Source organism: Apaloderma vittatum, unplaced genomic scaffold, assembly GCF_000703405.1.
Source record: "Apaloderma vittatum isolate BGI_N311 unplaced genomic scaffold, ASM70340v1 scaffold10433, whole genome shotgun sequence".
Lineage (NCBI taxonomy): Eukaryota > Metazoa > Chordata > Aves > Trogoniformes > Trogonidae > Apaloderma > Apaloderma vittatum.
The window spans coordinates 6,539-28,814 of record NW_009707524.1 but is presented as its reverse complement, the minus strand read 5'-3'; the positions used below and the strand labels follow the sequence as shown (position 1 = coordinate 28,814).

The following is a 22,276-nucleotide window of genomic DNA, read 5'->3' as shown; positions in this document are numbered from 1 at the left end:
GTGCTGGTTATTGACTTCCTTTTGACAGTGAAGGGATCCCAGCTCCACCACTGGCTCTGATAGCTGATTTCATGCCACTAACTGCTATTTGTCTGCAGATTTTCATGGATCAGGGTAGAGCAATAAGAGAAAAGGTTTTGATTTTCCTATCCATGAAATCTTTAACGTTAAGTCTCTCTTTCTGAAGAGTTATGTCTCTTCATGATCTGTGCGTATGTATCAGAAGTCCTGAAATGGTGTTGTGCCGCGTTCACGAAAATGACATGTGAATCTGCCATGCTTCTTAGACCTTGGTTATCTTACTGTTGATTTTCTGGGCCTATCAGCTCCAGGGCTGGATTAGAGCAAATGAGCTTCTGTTCAACTGGATGGAAGACTGTAGCTGGCAGAGATGTGTTTGAACAGACTAAACAGTAATAAGCCTTTTGCTTTACCCTTGGTGTCCGTGTAGTGCCCATAACGTGACACCTAACTTGCAAGCTGAGAACTTTAGGGTACAGTATCTGGGGTTTTTCTTATGTTTAGTGTGGTTGTATGTAAAGAAAGCTTTAGAGATGTATCTTTTATTAGACTAACCCACATAGGCTTCTTTCCCCGAGGGAAACGTTAGCCACAATTAAGCATGCCAGCATAATCTTTGTAAATCAAAGAGTAAACAGATCCATACCTTGGTATTTGGTCTGTGTTATGGATAGACTGCTCTTGAGGTATTCTGTGCAGGAGTATCTCATACAATGAAATGTTTAGAGTAGACATGTATTTCCATGCATTCATAATGCAGAGATTAAATGGGGTCCATTCATGAAACAGAGTACTATAGTTAATATATTTTTTGTTGTTTAGGCAGTTGTTCAAAAAAGGAAAATGAGAAGGAGATTAATTTTTTTATACCATGGATGTTGGCATTACTAGGAGGTTTTCAGCCAAAATATTCATATGAAGATATTTGGGAAAACATAGTTAATGAAGAGCACCCTGAGACGCAGGACCAGTAAAGGCAATTTGTTTTCTTGTCAAAACAAATTGTATAATATTTTAATTGCAATTAAAATGCATACCATGAGAATTCCTAAGGAGAGTGCTGTGTGTATTAAGCTGGCAACCTCGCTGTATTTCTGAATTTCCTGGTTTGCTTTCATTCCTAGTTAATGCAATAATCGGTTTAACATCATTACGGCTGTAAGCAGCCCTGTGCATAGCAAACTGCAACTTTTTGACACACCAGTACTTTTGTTTGAAAAAACCGTGAGTTTAGCAACTATGTTGCTTCTTAAACATTTAAAGGAAAAGAAATATAAGAATATTGTCACTAATACTGCCCTGGGTTTTATTTACTCTCTTTAATGGCAAAATTTAGCCTCATGCTGAATTGGAGCATATTTTTGGTAAATGAGTGTGTTCAAAAATGCTTTGTGTACATAGCAACGGTGTGTCGTAAAAGGCTGAGGTTCTCTCTAAAGCTTTCTGTTTCCCCTCTCTCTCACCCTGAGTACACATGCTTTGTCAATATTGGCTCTAGAGACTAACTCTGTTCTCTGGAGGGTTTTTTGCAAGTTCTGTGTGATACGCCGTCACACTAAAATCAACGGTGTTGCAGAAAGCCCAGGACTGCCATAACACTTTATTAATAATACATTAAATTTCAAAGCTCTTGTTAACGCTTTAACTGAATTGCATGTTTTTATACTCTCTTCCTTCCTGTTACTTGAATCAAAAATTACCAGGCGTGGCAAGTCAGAGAGTAGAAAATAAACCATATAGAAATAGTTTATTTTAGTGGCTTTGTAGGAAGCCCTTACAAAAGTAGTTGGATTACTACGCTTGGAGCTTTTTTGTCTCGTATATGTTTGTTGTGTTTTGTTTTTTTCTTTTGAAATAACTTAATGACGTGATAAGGAGAAACTGTTGTATTGCAGATTGTTTGTGGAAAGTGTCTTTGCAGTTCTCTTTAAACTATTTATTCCCCCTAGGTAAAGGCAAGCGTGTGCAGCCCCCCTGGTCTCCTCCTGAAGGGACAAAACATTCTAGGCTCTGCCTCTACAACAGCCTGACTCGCAATAAGGTGACTAAATGAAAGAGAAGTGGAGATTTCCATAGAAGCACAAATAGAGAAGTCATCAAATATTTGTTTCTTAAGTGTTTACCTCATCAGTAGACAAGTTTCTGGGTTGTGTTTTGCAGAGTGTTAACAAGCATATGCCAGAGATGCTGTGTCAGTCAAGTGTGTTTGCTGTGCAAGTGGTATAATATACACAATAAATATACATATACTACAAGTGTGTGTGTGTGTATGTGCATATTGCATAATATATAGTTCCCAATTGCAAGGTATCATCATGCACAATAGCCAGGGGTTCAGCTGTAATACGTATAAGCATAGGCAATGTGAACAGAATAAAATCAGTTTCTTTCTTTAGGTGTTGTCTATGTGCAAAAAAAAAAAAAAAAGCCTCACCAATTATATTTTTGTGATATAAGCTGGTAAAACTTCTTGTAGTCTTGTTTGAAAGCCCTTTTGGGAAAGACAGGAAATATTAAGATACTAATGTTGTAAGAGGTGTAGTATCCAAGTATTCTGAATTTATTGTACTCTATATGTCTTCTTTTCAATGCGAAAGGAAGCCTGATCTTCCCTTTTACAAATGCAGCTTGAATAACGCGCTGCCTAGTCCAAATCTGTAATCTGCTATCTTGATTGCTAAGAATGCAGATAACGTAAGCAGCCACACCATGTTCTCTCTTACATGATAAAGCTAGCGGTGATCTTTTCTTGTGGTAAAACTGGGTGTTGAGTAACGAGTCTTTTTTTCTAATTATAATTCATGTTTTCACATTCTAATCTCCAAATGTGGTGTTACTGGCCTGAGATGATGTCTTCAATTTCTTCTGATCACTGTACCTTCCCTTTTAATTAAGGAAATATTTCAGCCTCAGAATGGAAAAAAGGTCTTGTGGTATTGCTGTGGTCCAACAGTTTATGATGCTTCTCACATGGGACATGCCAGGTACTGCAGTTGCTAATTTTAATATTGTTAATAACAGTGTATGTTGGAAGCAAAAGATTAATAGAAAAAGGTACTTTATTTAGATGAGCATATTACTAGAAGATAGTCTCGTTAGACTCAAAGGCTGAGATTTGGGATTAAAAGCATGTTATAATATTATGTCACTGTGTGATCAAAAACTTACTAGTAGGTGAGGGAGGACTAGGACTGCTGTGAAATTATTGACTCAGAGGCTAAAGTAGTTTGTGCATAGAATAGAAATAGACTTGGGAAGTTCACAAAAATCACCCCTGTATCTTTTACGTTTTTAGGTCATACATCTCGTTTGATATCCTGAGAAGAATCTTGAGGGATTATTTTAAATATGATGTTTTCTATTGTATGAATATTACAGATATTGATGATAAGGTAAGGTCTTTTAAAATTGTGATCTAGAATATTGTACTTCGAGCATGGAAGCCAGAGAGTTATACGTAATTGCCATTTGATAAGTCTTACACTTATTTAGACATACATTTTGTACACAAAATCATTAATTTTTCTCAGCTGTGTAGCATTCCTGTGGTAACAAAACCTGTATTCTTGTATAAAAGTGAATGTTGTCACAAATAATGAAAGCTATGCATTTTACGAAGATAACGTTTTATCTGCTTTTTTTATCTCTGCTGAGGTAGCTGATTATGTATGGTGTGTTTAATTTGTATTAATTCGTGTTATATTCATAGTGACTCTCAAATGCGTTTGGTATGTAGGGGATTTTGAAAATAAAATTAAAAAAAATAAAAAATTTCAAAAAAAAAAATACAAACTGCGTGTCACTTCACCAAAGTATTTTAATGTTTCTGTTTTGTAGATTATCAAGCGAGCAAGACAAAATTACCTTTTTGAACGGTATAGAGAGAACAAAGCAGCACCAGATCAGCTACTTGAAGATGTTAAAACTGCCTCGGAGGTGAGTGTGGCATTTAATCCCTGCTAGTGTCTTAGATTCTTATTCAGTAATGTAGCAAAGCATCTAAAAACGCCTCTGACTTGAACACACAAATTGGCAGTGTTACTGGAACTGCACATTTGATTTTCCCATTGTTTTAGAATTGACAAAAGCTACCCGTGTAAAAGGCAGGCCTGATTTTTATGTCCAGTGAACTTGTTTGTGAGGGCAGTTGTTGTTGTTAGGATATCGGGGAACAAGCTCAAAAAGCATTTGGATGTTTGTGTATTGGAGTTCAAACTTTAAAAATAATCCTTTAAAATAGTTTTTAAATGGTGATATGTCCATAATCTTTTCAAGCTTGCATGATATCTCTTTTGTAACATCGATGGCCTTGGAAGGAGCAAAAAGTCTCCAAAGCTTTTGGAATTTAATGTATTATGTATGCTGGACTGAAGTATTATTCATCACTAGCAGGGTACCGTGTGGCTAAGATAATATGTTGTGTACGGAACCTAGCACTACTGTACTGCAAGTTGCCTTCTAATTCTTTTTAATTGTAGCTCTTTTCAGTTAAATTAAATGAGACAACAGACCCAGATAAAAAGCAAATGTTGGAAAGAATTCAAAATGCAGTGAAATCTGCTTTTGATCCCCTACAAGAAGCTGTGCAAGCAAACCTCTCTGCAGAAGAGATCAATAGACATCATGAGGTCAGTTTGAGCTCCTTTTTAAATTGTATTTGGCTTGTAATTGTTAGAGATTTCAACAGTAATATTTAGCTTGTAATATTTCCCTGAAACATCATGGAACTTTTTAATTCATAAAAAAGAATGGCAGGCCCGTGGATTTTTTAGTACTTTATATTCGGTACATGAAGTTTATTCCTTGAATTCAACTACAGAGTTTGTTGATGCTGTTTGTATCAATGGGGTGTTTTTCCTCCCATTGTGATAATTACTCAGTTATTTTTACCTTTCCGAAGGGAGCTTTTCTCTTGCATATATTTAGTCTTTAACTTTTTTGTCATGATGAATTAGTTTCAGTATATGAATATGCATTTTTGGCATTCTGGTGGTGATTTTCTACACAAGTGTTTCCATCTTTGATCAGAGAAGAGAATATATCCCCAAAACTTACGCTCAGGATAATTTTTATCCGAAGATCTTTATATGTAGTCACAATAATCCTGTTGAATTCATTGGGCTTTGGTACTGTCCAGTAACCAAGTCAGTCAATATAGCTACTGGTTTTTAGTAATTTGTTTCCACTTTAATCTTTTCTTGATTTCAGATTGTTTGTGATAATTATTGTAGGAAGCATAGAGTATGTGCCACCTTCTTGAGAAGACTCTCTCTCTAAATTATCTTTATAAAAGACGTCCAGCTATTCTGATATCAAGTGTCTTTATAAAACTGTATGCTGACCTAACAGAATTTAAAAACAACTAAAATCTGAGCACTCCCATCTTCTGGGCTATATCCGAAAGTAGTCTTTTAATATAACATCCTTGCTGATGTTCAAATTAGTCTTTCAAACACTTCTAGCGATGCGCACAGTAAAGCTGCTGTTGGGATTAAGCAGTAGTACTGGAGGTACTGATGATGTGATGTAACTGTAGGTTCCATCTGGTGTTTACAGCGTAAATTCCACATGTCTATTTAAGTGATTGATAGCAAACACCAGATATCACTTACCAGTTTATCTTCCTTTCTGTGTTTGTTTCATCCATATTCATGAAGGGTGCTATGATAAAAATCTGGTAGAAGCACAGGTTACGCTGTATTCATAGCCAGGTGTCTTTTTCCTTAAGCAAACCTCTCTGTTCAGAATAAGATCTTTCTGCGGAGTTTACACAGGGCAACTATTGTTTTATAGATACTGTTGGAAGAAGCCAAAGATTTGCTGTCTGACTGGTTGGACACAAGATTTGGCAGTCAGGTGACTGACAATTCCATATTCTCAAAGCTCCCCAAATTCTGGGAAGGGGAATTCCATAAAGATATGGAAGCGCTCAATGTAAGTAAACAAACTGTTTTCTGCTGTAGAAGTGCGTGTGCTGTACTTCATTAATACCGAGAATACAATTTAGTTTCATAGCAGCTTTCAAAAACCTCATATTTCAACCTTACTGATAAAGTATTTCCTTCAATGTGAGTAGAGAGCTGTTAAATTAGCACCTATTCTGTTTCTATCAGACTTATTGCCTGTTCTGTCCCAAGTGCAGTAAGGGGGAAGGCTGACACCTCCTGCAGTGGTGTGTTGGTGACGTTGCTTTAAAGGCTGAGATAAAAATGGCCACAGCTCATTGTTCCAGAGCAGAAAACTTGAAGTAGGAATCTTAGTTTCTACTATCGCTTGCTTTTCAGGCAGATTTTAACCAATGTGTAAGATATATATTTAGTGCATATTTGCACACGTATACATATATTTATATGTAAAAATATTTTTAAAATCTATTCTTATCCATAGGTTTTACCTCCAGATGTCTTAACACGGGTTAGTGAATATGTACCAGAAATTGTGGATTTTGTGAAAAAGATTGTGGATAATGGTTATGGGTAAGTTTGCTAGTGAATGCTTTTGTACACTTACACTGTATTATTGCTTTCAACACTTAACTGTGAACTATTTTCTGTCTTCTTATATGTAATAGATTTTTTTTCATCAGTTAAAGAGATTTCAGGTTCCTTTGCAGAAGACTTGCTGCTTCTCACAGGATGCAAATGTACTATTCTATACTTCTTATGATGTCTTACCAAAGAGAGAAGTTACATTATTAAATTTATAGGGCAAAATATTTGTTCATTAAAATAAAAAAAGTCCCATTCACTTGAACTGCTTTTGAGTCTTGACATTCAGCAAGAAGTTTTAAAAATGAATGCTTGAGTGGATGGCTAGAAATCAGGTGTAAATAAGTTTAAAAAATATAATCATTAAGTGGTTTTGTGCCATTGTCTAATATTGTCTAATATTTGTGAAAATCAAGCTAGTACTGTAGAAGTTACTAAGTTTCATAATAGATTCCCATCTGAAATTTTTGAGTTATCTTTCTGTCAATGACCTCAATTTTTTGTCATGGATGTATTTTTATTGTGAAAAAAAGCAAATCCATGGTTCAGACTGTTGTAATTTCTCTAGTGTCTTCCTTTAAACCTAGATCTTGAAATTTTCTTTTAAAAAAAGGGAAAGGGGCAGTTTAAAATCATTTGCACTGAATTATCAGCATTCTTGATGGTCATAAAACTTGACTTTGTGTCAGTTTTCATTGTGGCTGCAGTGGGACAAAATGAGCAAAATGAAGGAGGACAAAATAGACTGTGAAACAAACATGATTCATATTATATTATTGCAAAATATTAAAAGGGACCGGAAGAGTTGTAGATACTTCTTCTTTTGAGACTGTTTTCTGATGTCTCACCTCTTTAGAGTTTAATAAAAGATGCTAATTGTTTTCCTTTTGATCAATTTTATTATGACTTATGATTTGTCTGAAGTCTTTATGGTGAGGCCTTAAAACTTAGGCTCCCTTGAGTCATCTGTACAATACTGAGCAGTACCGTACTGTACGTGGTTTCATGAGAGATCTTAGGCTTAAGACAGTAATTTTGGGCATGAAATTCAGTTAATTTGTGGTAGAAATTTAGCTAAATAATGATCTTTACCTTTTCAGGTATGTGTCCAATGGATCTGTATACTTTGATACTATGAAGTTTGATTCCAGTGAAAAACACTCCTATGCTAAGCTGGTTCCTGAGGCTGTAGGTGACCAAAAAGCTCTTCAAGAGGGTGAAGGTAAAAAAGGGGAATAATTCGGATCAAATTATGAGGAGTATTGGGGGCTTGAGTTTTTTCTTTTTTGTTTATTTATTTTAATACACTTAATGAGATGTACAGCAAGGCCAAAACCCAATAATGCTGATGTGTAAATAAAATGTATAGAGTGACATTTTCTCTTTTGAAAGGTGACCTGAGCATCTCAGCTGATCGCTTAAGTGAGAAGCGTTCTCCAAATGATTTTGCTCTGTGGAAATCCTCCAAGCCAGGAGAGCCCTCGTGGGACTCTCCGTGGGGAAAGGTAAGGACATTATAATTAGGACTTAGGTCTTCCACACCTTATTTAAGAGCATGTTACACAAATACTTTGCCTCACCACATATTAATAATGTATAGATTATGAGGATCTTATATTCAGTGGTAGATTCTGTTGTGGTGTTCATTGAATAATTAGAATGCGTATCAGTCTGTCTGTCTGATACTTTTAAAATAGATGTCTGCATGTGGGCTCACCATGACTGTTACTGGTCATTTGTCCTCTGTTTATCTACAGGTGTAATTTCTATATCCTTTCTTTTCCTTGTGATCAAAAATATTAATGTGATTTTTAAAAGAATAGTAAGCAGGATAATCAGAGCATCACACTATATGCCATGTTTGATCGTTAAATCCAACAATATATTTAGACGAAGCTGAGACTGAGGACCTTTTTCCTTGGTAACGCTGTATCTCATTTCCTCGGGTGTGTAAGTGCTTGGGCACAAACTGATGAGGGAATGATACATAGGCAGGAGAGGAAGACAATTAACTAGTAGCTAAATAATGGCTTTTTCTTAACAGGGTCGTCCAGGCTGGCACATCGAATGTTCTGCAATGGCTGGATCCATTCTGGGAGAGTCGATGGATATCCATGGAGGAGGGTTTGATCTCCGATTTCCCCACCATGACAATGAGCTGGCACAGTCTGAGGTGAATGCACTGACCTTCAGTTTCTGCAGTGAAAAAGCAACATGCTTTGCTTTGACTGCAACTTACACAAAATCCAGCAATTAATTTTTAACACTTTATGTGTGTTTTGTGTAACATCCTGTTCTCAGGATTTCATTCTTAAATTATTCTACTTTGTAGTATGTACGTAAACCGTGTTGGACTTTTTTTTGTGTGTTTTTGCTGCAGGCATACTTTGAAAATGATCACTGGGTTAGGTATTTTCTGCATGCTGGCCACTTAACAATTGCTGGTTGTAAAATGTCCAAATCTTTGAAGAATTTCATTACCATAAAAGATGCACTGAAGAAACATACAGGTAAAAATTACTTTCGAATTTGAATGCTTTTGATGTAATTTGAGTGGCAACTGTGGTAATTTTGTTGTTCAGGCACATACTGGAGTTCCAAAAATGCGTAACTTCAGCTGTCTTTCTTCTTCATCGACTTCAGAACAGCTTACTTGTTTTTCTGTTCCTTGTCGATATTATCTGGATGGAAAATAGTATTCCTGCTTTTTTGGTAGGTGTATTGATAGGAAAAATATTAAAAATTATTTTCCATGCACTGCAGTACTGGAGGACATACAAATGCTTTAGATTATGATAATTTTCATTGTTTATTTTGAAACTCCTAATAGCACGACAGTTACGGTTGGCTTTCCTCATGCATTCTTGGAAGGATACGCTGGATTATTCAAATAATACCATGGAGTCAGCTATTCAGTATGAGAAATTTATGAATGTAAGTAAGCTTTCCATTCCTCCAGCAGCTCTCTAAGCTTTGTGTTGTCAGATGTGTTTTAAGGAATAGAAACCAAGGATTTATAGGCCATACCCACAGACAGAGTTTGCCTTCTGAATTCTTTGGGTGAGATGTCACAATATATCCAAGTTTTGACACCTCCAAGCAGCTTGGCACTTACACACAAGATTAGTTTATCAGTTCGGATTGCTTATAGGACTCAATCCAGCAGACACTCTCATAATATGTCTCCCAGATCAGATTTTACACAAATATAGCCACAGGGGAAGAGGGAGTATTATTTCTACCTTGTCTCCTCGCCAGATACATCAAACTTTTGCCTCTATGCCTTGTGGGCATACGTGAGGTGTCGGGCACAATTCCTTCCCCTGCTTAGTTTGGAGCTGTGATTTAAACCTGTATTTCCCACAAGCCGCCTGTACAGTATTTTGAGGTCGTTGGTCTTTTCTGCTTTTTATGTAAAATGTTTGGTTTGGGCCAAAAAGTAAGTGAAAATGACTTTTCACCAAGCTGGATGCCCACATAAAATCGGACCTCGCTATAAAGCCACTTTTATTCTTCAGCTTCCATTGCTAGCAACACACTTTAAAATTTGGCACGAGAACTCTTGCCTAAACCTTTTAAAAATGGTTTTGTATTTGAGCAGCTTGGTGTTATAGTATCATAGTGTGTCACGCAGTGGCAGAGCTGGGAGGCGGGTCTGAATTACAGTCCAACTGTGATTTACAGAGTTACTCAGAGTGTGTGGGTTTCCTTATTTTGACAGATGTTCCATAGATCCTGGCTGAAACAGTGTTGAAACCATACAGTTTAGGAGGCTAATTAAAAAATAATGCCTTTTTGTAGTAGATATTGGTTGTGTCTAATTTAAACTGATTTTTAGCTATATTCTTCTTTTATAGGAGTTCTTTTTAAATGTGAAGGATATTCTCCGAGCTCCCACTGATGTGACAGGCCAGTTTCAGAAATGGGAAAACCAGGAAGCAGAGCTGAACAGAAAGTGAGTGAAGCTTTCCTAATTCTCTGTGAAGAGTCTTTGTGTAGCTACATGTTTAATTTTTTTTCCCCTTGCAAAATGGCTTACTATGGATATAGTGATATTTATAAGTCTGTAACATTTCCTCTGAGCACCCTAACTCTAGAAGCTAGTGAATTTAATCTTGCAACAGCTTTACAAGGTATAGATGAAATTGTTAATTTTCCTTTCATTTATGTTAAGTACACTGGCATTCCTCATCACCCTGTTTGTGAAGGCAAAGGAAACTTTTTTGTTAGATAGCTGTCATTTTCTTGACTACTTGAAATGCTGTCCTTCTGTCTGAGAAGTGACCGATAATTCACACTGGTTACAGCTGGAAATAAAAAAGTATTTACACATTTCAAAGTGCAGTGGGCAAACTGAGACAAGCATAAATTACACAACCTAGCTAAAAGCACAAAAGACCAGAGTGCCCATGTTTGAAAATGTGTTATTGAGGGAGACAGTGATATCAATATTGCCATCTTTAGCTTTCAAACAAAACTATCATTGTTTGTAATACAGCTTCCTATATGACTTCTGTTGCATGTGAAATTTAACAAAGAAGCACCTTATGTTGCAGTACTAAAATTGTTCCTAGTTCAGTTCACTGTCAACAGAGGTGTTGACTATTGAAGGACAAAGTGCAGATGCTTCTGTTGGGTGATATCAGCTGAAAATTTCGTCTTCAGCTTGAGGTTGGTAACGAGAACCCTTTTTTAAAAAAAGGGAGACGATAGTAAGTAACAGAGAGGTCAAAAGGAAGGGACAAATAAGTTCTTCCTGGATATTTGAGTTTGTTCCCTTTCTCTATCACTTCTCATTGTCTTTTCCCTGGAAAAAAGTATGTACTATTGAAACAGTAGTACCCCTTGTGTGAGGAAATGGTATTAATATACTGTATTACTTACTATGCCTATTCATGGACATTACAAAGGTTTGCTTGAGTTTATTTCTTGTATCTGCTTGTAATAGCTTCATAACAGTTCACTTTGTGTTAACTTCTAAATTGGTGCTTCTTGCTGGGAAGCTACTAAACAGAGGACTTGGCTGGTACATAATAGGAGAGCAATACTGTAGAAAAAAGTAAACACAAGAAGGTACTAAATAGGCAATTTACGTTGGTTTAAAAAGCTGGTATGAAGAGGTCGGTTGCTGAAAAAGTGTTAAATGTAATTTGTTTGGACACTTGTTGCCCATGAGATTATCCTGCTTGCCTTTGTTCATAGCAGCAAAAGAACAGTGTTGTGATAATGCTTTGTTCTCACTTGTTTGTTTTTCCTTCAAATATAAACTATGACCAACAAAATATTATCTCACTTTTAGGTCTCCTTACTCTTCTAACAGCTATTCTTCAGAGTAGGTTACGGATGCTTTTAATATGAGGAGTAAACCCAATTTTTTTTCTTCCTAGTTTTTACGACAAGAAGGCAGCGATTCATGAAGCTCTGTGTGACAATATTGACACTCGCTCTGTCTTAGAAGAAATGCGTTCATTAGTTAGTCAGAGTAACTCCTATATTGCTGCAAAGAAAGCTTCCAGAAAAGTGCCAAACAGGCTTCTTTTAGAAAACATCAGTTCCTATCTCACTCAAATGCTAAAGGTACGTAATAGCAAGTAGTAACGTTGGCATTGCGCTGTGCAATTTTAACTGTTGTATTTTTCAAGTATGTAGGGATCTGTACAATCTTTGTTTAAATCTTGTAGGAAACTAGAGAACTTCCATACACAGCCCAGTCAAAACAACCCCAAACTGCAGTGTGTGCTGCAGCAGGAACAATTTGGAGCCCTTTACATTCCATTATAAGTTCAGCTAATGTTTTGTAGAATGGTGGAGAGCCCATAATACATGCAAGGAAAGTTAGATATCGGAAAAAAGATGAAGTCAGAATGCCATATCTGACAGCTTTAAAACTAAATCTGAAAGCAGTGCTTAGTACGCTGTATCCGTTAAAAACCAAAACGTCATCTTAAGGCAGTGAATTGTGGGTTAGATGAGAAATAGGTGTCTTCAAAACTCTAGTATATGCGATTTTGTTTAGTTTTCACATACCTATGTCTTGATGTATACATTCTTGTCTCTTTTCTTTTTTTTTTTTTCCCTGACCAGATATTTGGTGCCATAGAAAGTGATGACACAATTGGTTTTCCTGTTGGAGGGAACAGTCAAAACATAAATGTAAGTGCAGGGCAAAGTATATTATGCAAAACTTCTCTTGAAAAGCTTAGTTTAGATAGAGTGATTACATTACTGCTATATAGCTGCATTACATCCTTTCTGCTTTTAACATTTGCATCTGAAATAATTAATTGGATTAGGAAGCAGGATTTTTCTTTTATGAGACTTGGAGGTTTTTATAGATTTGTTTGACTTAATGACAGACAAATTGTATAGCAACCAGAAAAAGAATTATCTTGTCTTCTGAATCATGAGTCTGTTTAAGAAACCGCATGTTAACTACAGACAGTGCATGCTACAGTCTGAAGACTCATTACAAGTATTTGTGTGTTAAGTAGTTTCAAAAATATAATTATACTGATTAAACTTCCTTGCGGTACACCAAAACCCAGCCTGAAGGCAGCTGGAGGTTTATCCACATTTCAATCTCTTTTTCTGATCTCATTTGTAGCCACAGTTTCTCTCTGGCTTTTGAAGGCTGTTTTGCTTTGGTCACCCAACAGCTCCACTCTGGTGCAGAATTTTTCTGGAAGCACTTGGGAGATACCTGATGAAAGTGCCAAGGGGCACTGTAATAAGAGTAATGTTCTGTGGTGCAGGCAGGAGAAAATCTCCGTACGAAAGCCGTCAACTTTGCTGTCCCTTGTTCATGTGAAAGATGTGACATGGATAAATCAGTGCTGTTTTTAAAGTATTTTTCTGCATTCAAACGTGTGACCATACATTTTTTCTGTTCCTCCTTAGAAGGAATAATTAAGACATTTGTGATATAACAAATAAGCTAAGTTTTTTGTTCACCGAAAGAAGAGGAAAGCTTTCTCATGGTTGAAGAATGTGAATGAATACTCATCTGATAATTGCCCATGCAAAAACTCACATTACTGTGCTGTGGAAAACTCCAATAATTATATAACAAGGATAATAAGGAAGGTGTTCAGTATTCCACACCAAAACCATCAATAGGGAATTTTAATTTAGTTTGTAATTATTTTGAGGGTTTTTTTCAGGGAAAATTAAATTCATACTTAGCACTTCATTCAGGCAATGTCTGCAACAGATATGCTTTGTGGAGGGATTGTCTTGGAACAAGAAGCTGAGCTAAGCCCCTTCACTCCTTTAAAGCAACATTGCCAAGGGTAGTAGAGCGAGAAGAATCTTGTGCAGAAAGAATCCTTTGCTAACACCTGTTAGCACAGTTGTCAGAGGACTCTTGTGCTAACACCTGCTAAAAGAATCTTCTGGTTTTAGCACCTAGGACATTACTGGTTTCAAGCATTATAATGTAAAGGTGCATCATATCACAAATGTTTTGGCTGTTTTATTAAATATACCCTCTTTCAGTCTTCCGTGCAGATACTTATTTTTCTTAGCAAAAATTACCAGGTGAGCATTCAAGGCTGGAAAACTCACTAATTACAGAAGGCTGTGGATCAGACCTGTGGTTCCCTTATTTAAAATGGAGATGAAGGAACCAATAGTGAGTCATCATCTCAGAAAAAAAAAAAAGGCATAATCCTCTGGAAAAGCTCTGAAAGAATAACTACCATAATTACTGCTGTTCAGTAATTTACGTGAAAGGGGATAGAAGAGATTTGAAGTTGGAAAACCTCAGGTTATATTGTCTCATTTTCTAAATGAATTAAGCATTACTGTCAAGTTAATTATTCCAGAAATAAAAATCTTTCATCTTTAAATGACTGATAAGGTAGTGACAGTGCATGCTTTTCTGACACCACTTCATGTGCATGTTGAGCTAGTTTCAGTGTAGAGGGGAGAGCAGAGATGTTGCTCACTTTCTGGAGTCTATTCCTTCTGCCAGACTTGTCAGCCGTGACTCCAGTTGTGAAACAGAGTAGTATTCACATTGATGAAAAGTTTTAATGGATCCCCTCAGCTGCTTTCACATGGGCACTTGTAGAATTTAACAGACTATCTTGTCTGTTAATTGCACAGAAATTTCTCTTGGAGTTTTAACAGATGGGAAAGACATGTGGAAACTACAGGAGAAACAAAAGCGTGCATGTTTTTTTCCCTCTCTCTCCACCACCCTCCAAAATAATGAAACTTCTCATTCAAGCAGTCCACTGAATGCCTGGCTTCTCCTGTTGGGATTTCAGACAAGTGTTGGCAGACAGCTCTGATCTGTAGTTGTTTCTGTAATTGTTCACTGCTGTTCACTGGCTGCTTGCTGTTGCTGTTCACTACCACTGACCACTGAGAGGAGGATTCTCAGGACTTTTTCTCTGAGCTTTCATGACCAGCATTTACTGAAACAATTCAACAGGAATGTCTCCCCACTTTTCATGGGGGAGGGAGTCATGTGAGGAATACAGACTGTAAAACACTGTACTGGAAATAAAAACAATTAGCATAAACTAACATCTGAGGAACAGATCTGCATTCTCATTAAAATAAGTCCTAACATCAGTTTCACCTGGTATTATGTCTGACAAGCAATTGGACCGAAGTAACACGACAAAGAACATAAAGGGCAAAAATTGTCTGGGTGCTGTTTTTGTCCCTGTACAGCGTTACAGATGGTTGGACAGTCGCATATCCCTTTGGAACTGTTGTATGTGTGACTGAAAGGAGATAGAAGAGGAATGGGGAGAGGCAGAGCTTCACAACAGGAAAATTGACAGCTAATGCACATTATCATCTATCCTTTGACATCAATAGAGCAATGACAATTTTTATTGATGCAGATCTGCCCTGAGGGTCAAGTTTCATCCAACAGCACAGAAATAGGAAGTGGGTAAGGACATTTTTGTATCTAAATGATGATTAACTAACCGTAGAAACAATTATCCTGCAGATTGAATCCACAGTGATGCCATACCTGCAAGTTCTTTCTGAGTTCAGAGAAGGAGTGCGACAAATTGCCAGAGAGAAGAAGGGTGAGAATTGATTTTTTTCCTGTATTGTTGCATATGAGACTTGGGGGTTGTAGGAATCAAACTGGGGCTGTGAGCCAACTGATAGTCCTTCTTTGCTTGGAGAATCAAAGTAAGGCATCTTTAAATCAGGGCTTGTTTGAATATTTGCATCTCTGCTACCTGTCTCTTTAGTTTGGGGATCTTTTACAGGCTAGTAAACTAATTTTCTTTTAATTTCCTAAAGAAACTAAAGGTTCTGGAATGAGGAGCACTAGCTTTTGTTTCTTTAGATTAGGGCACTCCCTGCTTTCTAGGTATGGAAGTATCCATGATCTCTTCCCCCGGGGAACTTCCATTCTCTTAAAAATGTAGATTGCTACACAACGATACTGTCTGTGTTAAAATAGCCTGAGATGTTCCTTCTTGTTTGTCAGCATAGTTGAATTGTAGCTCCCCTGATGTTAATTGAGTGCTCTCTTGGGAGAATTCATCTGAGAGTTTGCTAGAAGTTGTTTTAGGCACTTTTTCCCCCCCTCTGAAAAGCTTTGATCGTGCTGTATGTGTTGGCAGCAGAACTGTACAGTGTTAAAAAGATTGTTCCATTAAGCCTTCTTTGATTTTACTGCTAATGGAGCTCTTACTATTTTCTGCTGTTCTCTGTGGACGTTTACATGTCTTCAATATGTATTTGATTCTTGTTTTCTTAAAACTGTTGTACACAGGGATGTGTACTTGAAGGCAAAATGTGGCATTTTTTAATATATGAACAATATGTAAATAGCGCCCATATTTCTGTAAATAAAAAATTACTTGTAATGACTGGTTGATAACCTGTTCAGCTGGCAAAGAATCTGAACCCTAATTCTGCTACTGTTTCGTTTTCTTCTAAGGACCGATATTTGCCTTAAAAGCACAAAACTGTATTTGTTAATGTGACTACTCAGCTATGACTGTCAAACTCCTATAGGCCTAATTGATGCTGGGAAATAGGCTTATTAGTTCCAACAGCAAATATTTTATGTAATTTGAATTAATTCATGAAATTTGTGTATGTTTTCAGCCAAAAATGTGACCTTTGGTCTTACAGTATTTAATTTTATATGAGGCTTGCTTTTTTTTTTTTTTGCACCTTGCTTTCTGATGGTTGAGCCCTCTTCCTAATTTATCATGTGTTGACCAGAATTGGGGCCAACTCGATCATTGTAACCATGCTTGCTCTTGTCTTTTGCTGCCAGTTTTAACATCCAGCATTCTCAAGATGCTTTCTAAGCTCCTCCTCCCTCTCACAGTGTTCCCATTCACAAGGGCAAGGGGAATAGTCCCAGGCTCAAGCAGTGCCTAGCTGCCAAGGCGTTCATGGGCACTGGTTGTAAAGCGTGATCCTACTGGTTTCCTGGTCACTGTCCTCCATGAAGATAATGGCCTATATCTTAGGGCAGCCCATAAACGATCCCCTACCCAATCCCTAAACATCTCTGCATGTGGTACCTCCAGAGCAATGAACAGGGACATTTCAGTCCTAAGAGGCACGGTGCTGGCTCCTCTGGATGATAGAGGATTGATGAGAGGATGTATCCTTCTGTAAATAATACACATTTTGTCATACATTTCTCCTTATTCTCTACCTTGATGGATTTCTTCTCCTTGAATTTTCAATTATTCATGATTGCAGATAAGTAAATATTTATAACTCAGCAGACATTGTTTTACTGACTAAGCAGTAGGTGTATCTGATACATCCTTGATCTGATAGGTGTAATTCCTTTGCTAGGTTAGAGTCAACACCTTTTCGTGTTAACAGCCAGTGAGGTCATCTCATCCCTTGTTTACCTTAATGGCTTATTTAGAGTGGCATCACACATGAATGCAGTTCACTGTGTATAACTGCTCTGGATCAAGAAAAATAATGACTTAGTTCACAGCAGACAAAAGAGCTTCTATAAATTGCAATGCTTTCCTATACAAAGAGAGAGTGGCAGAACTCTCCCATGCAGTGAAATAGGGTGGCTGTTCCAAGGACAGTTGGTGCTTTTTTCACTGTTCAGATCTCTGAGACTCTGAGAACAATGGAAGAGGTGAAGGTGCAGGGATGGTACTTGTGTCTGCAGTGTTTAGTACAGGGTCCAGATGGAAGCTTCTACTGCCAGAATTACCTTTGAGACCCCTTCTTAGGTTTAACCAGTTGAAAGTTGCTGAAAGGGAGAACCCTTGTTTACTATAAGCACATGGTGTCATCTAATCCAAGGATCTACCCTGTCACACTTGGTGTTTCTTCATATACAAGACCATCTATAAAATTGTCACTGAATTAAAGCAGCAACATACTGGGTCTTCTTGATGCATTTGTTCCTCTTAACTGTTCTGCTTCTTGACTGATACAATTTCTTCTTGTATGAAGATTTATTTCCCCCCTAGGACCCAATAGCATCTATTTCAACTTTGATAAGTTTGCAAGGAAAAAAAAAAAGTTAGTCATGGTGTCCTGGTCATCATCCAGAAAGCCAAATGAAAGTTCTCTGTTTGGCTGCAACTAGCTTACTTGAAAAAACCAGCTTGGTCAGACTCGGTAGTACAGATAGCTGTAGAAACACACAATGTTTGGAATACAGTTGCTTTGACAATTACATGTGTGGTTATCAAACCAGCAAAATCATAGTCCTTCAACGGCACTGGTAGATGTAGCACAGGATATGTTAATTTGTGATTTATTTTTTTTTTAATAAAGTTCTTTACCCTTCTTATTGAAAGTCCTACAGGAACCATTGGGATATTCCCAAGTCATATACCCTTCTCCTGTACTCTGGCGTAGTTGTTGCATCATTTCTGAATTGCTTTGGATTTTCTTTCTGTCCTCCTTCAGGAGCAATGAAAAAAGTTATGAATTTCAAGTCCCTGCAGAGAAACATGCTGCTTCTCTGTGTAGCTGAAAGAAGGCAGAATTTATTTAATAGGTTTATCACTTTAAAACAAAAGACCTTTCTCTGGCCTGTGGGAGAGAGTAGCAATTTCTTAAGTGCATTTAAATAACTCTGTAGCAACATAGAAGTACACTTTCACCAAATCTTACTTCACTAAAAGTATTTTTCATGCTCTTTAGTAACTGAAGTGCTGCAGTTGAGTGATGCTCTTCGAGATGACATCCTTCCTGAACTTGGTGTTCGATTTGAAGATCATGAAGGTACCTAATTATGTCTTGCAGCTTTGTAGGTAACTTTTTATAATTTACTTTTTTCATAAAGAGTGGGAAAACACCCTGTCAAGACTAATCTGGAATAATTCAGCAAGCTCAAGGACTGCAGAGATATAGTGTATCATATTTCTGATATATGAATATGTATTATAGAACTATAATATATATGTACATATATATGTACATATATATGTACAGAATATAAAAATGTACACTGCAATCTTTTTGATCTTTTTTTATAGCATCTAATTTCCCTGTCGCTTTTGAGTAGTTAGTTGTAGTTGCATTCACCTTGCAAAAAGGAAACAGTTATCATGGGGGTAAATATATTTATCTTTGACTATTCAAGCATTGGAAACTCATTTTCCTTTTTTTTTTTTTTTTCGCTTCTTTAGGACTTCCAACTGTGGTTAAACTAGTGGATAAGGACACATTATTGAAGGAAAGAGAAGAAAAGAAAAAGGTTATTATTTTAAGAATTCTGTATTTTGTAAACTTAAAGTAATGTGTAAGCTATGAATACTTTTCCTTAAGACCTCTAAGGCTTTTTGTTTGGCTGGTTTTTAAGATCTTAATATAATTAAGGGGTGTTGAGTATTGCATGCATACTGTTTTACCTCTCTGGAAGAATGATTCCAGTGAGAAGCTTATTTGAACTTCTTTTCTCTGTACAGATGTAATTGATGTTTTCCATAGAACTCGACTGTGTTTATCTGATATGTGAGAACAAAATGCAGTGGCTAAATCTTAATTAATGCAGTAAGAATGAGTGAGATATTCATGGTGTGGGGGCAAGAATTCATGTTACTTCGTAAAGATTGTTAATTTTAATTCACGTGTACAGGGGCCATGCAGAAACCCCTCTTTTGGCACTTCCTATCATTAATATTTGACTTCGTAACATTTAAAAGTAACACTACCTATCGCTGTCTGCAGTTTTATGAAATAATAAACTTTCATCACGACTAGAAATGTTTGGAAGACTTTCCAAAGTTTCTCCTTCCACGTAGATGTTTTTTACAAAGGAGAAGTAAAATGTAGTTTCAGCCAATTCCAGATGTTTTCATCAAAAAACTCCACTTGAAAGCAGTTTGTATATAGCTGCTGGGTGGAACCTGCAGCTGGAGTACATTTTCCCTGGGAACAATACTATGCTCAGTACTGGCAGAACCCTTGGAGAACTGATAGGTCTCTCCTAAGCAAGTGCAAGATGAGATTTTATTTTATTTTTTTAAGTTTTATAAGTTAGCTAAATTTGGATAGTTGTTTCCCTAGGAACATGAAGGGATGCAACTGCTTCTTGCGAATCTATAATGTCTTCACAGATTGAGGCAAGAGCTTAAAATATCAGTGATATATGGTCTTTTTTTAAAGTCATTTGCAAAACATTTTCCCCCATGAAATGGCAGGACCATGTTTTTGCAGGCTTTGTAGGTATTCTTTTATAGGTATACACTTTGCATGCAAAATGCATTCTGAACAGTTAAAACTGGTTTAACTGTGGACAACAGCAAATGAAATCAAAGTCATACAGTGGGAAGTATCAGACAGCGCTAATTATAAGGCATGGTGGTTTTGCTGCAGGTCATGCTGCCAGTTCTGCCTGTAATTAGATATCCAGGGGAGCTAGCTGGCCCAGATTTGCAGAAAACAACCAAATTAAATAGTTACCTTTTACTCATTAACATTGCTTTTCATAGATTGAAGAAGAGAAAAAAAGGAAGAAAGAAGAAGCAGCCAGGAAAAAACAGCAGCAGGAAGTAAGTGTTCAGATCCTTTTAATCTGGTTTTGAAGAAAAGTGTTAGCAGCAATGGTCACATGCAGGAAAGATTACATTAGAACACAGGCTCTCTGCCCGGCCTTAACTGGGCCTCCATTTATTTTTTTGTGTCTGCAATTTCCTGCTCAGAATGACTTGGCTTGCAGTTCAGATTTCAATTTTCAGTAGAGAAGCTGGCTTTGGAAACACAACTAAAGGCTGCAAAAGCTTCTTAGAAGAACTTGTGGCATTTATTTCAGTCTATAGACAGTATTTCTTCATTAATTGCCAAAGTAGTATCTTACATGCCTGGTAGAGCAGATTTTGCCTGTGTCGTTTATTATTTCCAGTATCATCTGTGAAAATGTTTGGTTGTTTTGTTTTTTTCTTTTTAAGAGTCCACTTGTTTCCTTTGATTGAATTCTGAAATGTAGTGTTTTGTGAAAGCACATTTTAATTCTACTGTTGGAATTGAGACAGCTGAAAGATTTTAGGCTTTGGATGAGGAGTAGGCAGACAGAGATGAACTGAGAAGAAAAGATTGTTTGCCATGCTGATGACTCTAACAGTACAGGAAATGCATTCCTGGGTTAAAAGAGGAAGTAAACTTTAAAGAGCACATGCACAGAGAGAAAACAAGAAAAATACCATTTATGAGCCACAAATTCCAAGTAGCGTTTTGCAGTCTTTCACAGAGAAGATTCCTTTGCATTGGGCATAAATTACCTGAAAAGGACTCCGAGATGTGCTTGTTTACAGAGGAGTGAAAGTTCAGTTTATTTTCCGTGCAATTACTTGCATCCTGGTCCTGCTGTGACCTGCATAGACGCCTGTGTCAACAGGAAACTGTTGATAAAGGTTGGTTCCCTTTGCAGTGAGTTAGTTGCTAGATATTCTTTACTCATAGTAACTATTCACTTTGTGTTTATACCTAAACCACTCAGGAGGTAAATTAGCAAAAATCAGATGTAGTTATTTTAAATCAGATGTAGTTATTGTGAGTTCCTGCAATACATCTGTTTTAGTAAGTGGCTTCCTACAGATTTTAAACATTTTTTTTTTGCCCCAACAAGCACAGCTAAGACTTACTGAGTTGTTCCTCACTGAAAGTTTCTTTTCACATGATAACCAATTGTGAATTAAATGCTCTTTGATTTGCAAATTGTAGTGTGCTTTTTCTTCTGCATATGTGACAAGTTGTCAGCAATTAACTATGATGTTAATGCATGTTTCACGTTACAGGCAGCAAAACTGGCAAAAATGAAGATTCCACCACATGAAATGTTTAAATCAGAACATGACAAATACTCCATGTTTGATGAAAACGTAAGAGACTTTCCTTTAGACAGGGAGTGGTTTTCCTGCCCCAGTTGTACATACTCCGTTCTCTATGTAGATAGCTGGTGTTGCTATACCTCCAGGGCAGTGTTATTAACGTAGTGAGGGGAGGGAAGGAGAGAAAGAAAAGGCAATGTATTAAATTTATTGCACATACCTTGCATTGCAGAGTGAGGTTCTCTAACTAGCTAGCCATTATTTCAATGGTGTTTTCATTTTACATTGGTCTCTGTTGGCCCGCTCACTGGAGAGCAAAATTCCCTGTAGATACTGTGGGTAGGAACATGCATGAAGTTTGTTCACAGATTTATTACCCTGTTGCAAGGCAAAAAATTCTCTTGCAAGTACAAATGCCCTAACTCTGCCAAAGCTGATGTTTTTCAGAGGTCCTGTGCTTCCTTTTTGGTTCTCATTGTTTTGCTCTGTCTTGGCAAAGGATCTCTGCAGGGG

At 37.0% G+C, this 22,276-nt stretch overlaps 1 protein-coding gene across 1 annotated transcript in view; it reads left to right on the top strand.

Moving 5' to 3' along the window:
• Nucleotides 1–22,276, top strand: part of CARS (cysteinyl-tRNA synthetase) — a 29,192-nt gene that overhangs the window by 5,966 nt on the left and 950 nt on the right. Inside the window, exons 5-24 of the mRNA XM_009866236.1 lie at nt 1,971–2,062; nt 2,917–3,005; nt 3,317–3,413; nt 3,859–3,957; nt 4,500–4,649; nt 5,815–5,955; nt 6,409–6,497; nt 7,610–7,731; nt 7,902–8,014; nt 8,554–8,682; nt 8,890–9,019; nt 9,340–9,443; nt 10,367–10,464; nt 11,897–12,086; nt 12,594–12,662; nt 15,478–15,559; nt 18,636–18,716; nt 19,124–19,191; nt 20,429–20,488; nt 21,731–21,814. Coding sequence (XP_009864538.1) covers nt 1,971–2,062; nt 2,917–3,005; nt 3,317–3,413; nt 3,859–3,957; nt 4,500–4,649; nt 5,815–5,955; nt 6,409–6,497; nt 7,610–7,731; nt 7,902–8,014; nt 8,554–8,682; nt 8,890–9,019; nt 9,340–9,443; nt 10,367–10,464; nt 11,897–12,086; nt 12,594–12,662; nt 15,478–15,559; nt 18,636–18,716; nt 19,124–19,191; nt 20,429–20,488; nt 21,731–21,814 — 2,087 coding nt within the window. The remainder of the gene's footprint in view (nt 1–1,970; nt 2,063–2,916; nt 3,006–3,316; nt 3,414–3,858; nt 3,958–4,499; nt 4,650–5,814; nt 5,956–6,408; nt 6,498–7,609; nt 7,732–7,901; nt 8,015–8,553; nt 8,683–8,889; nt 9,020–9,339; nt 9,444–10,366; nt 10,465–11,896; nt 12,087–12,593; nt 12,663–15,477; nt 15,560–18,635; nt 18,717–19,123; nt 19,192–20,428; nt 20,489–21,730; nt 21,815–22,276) is intronic.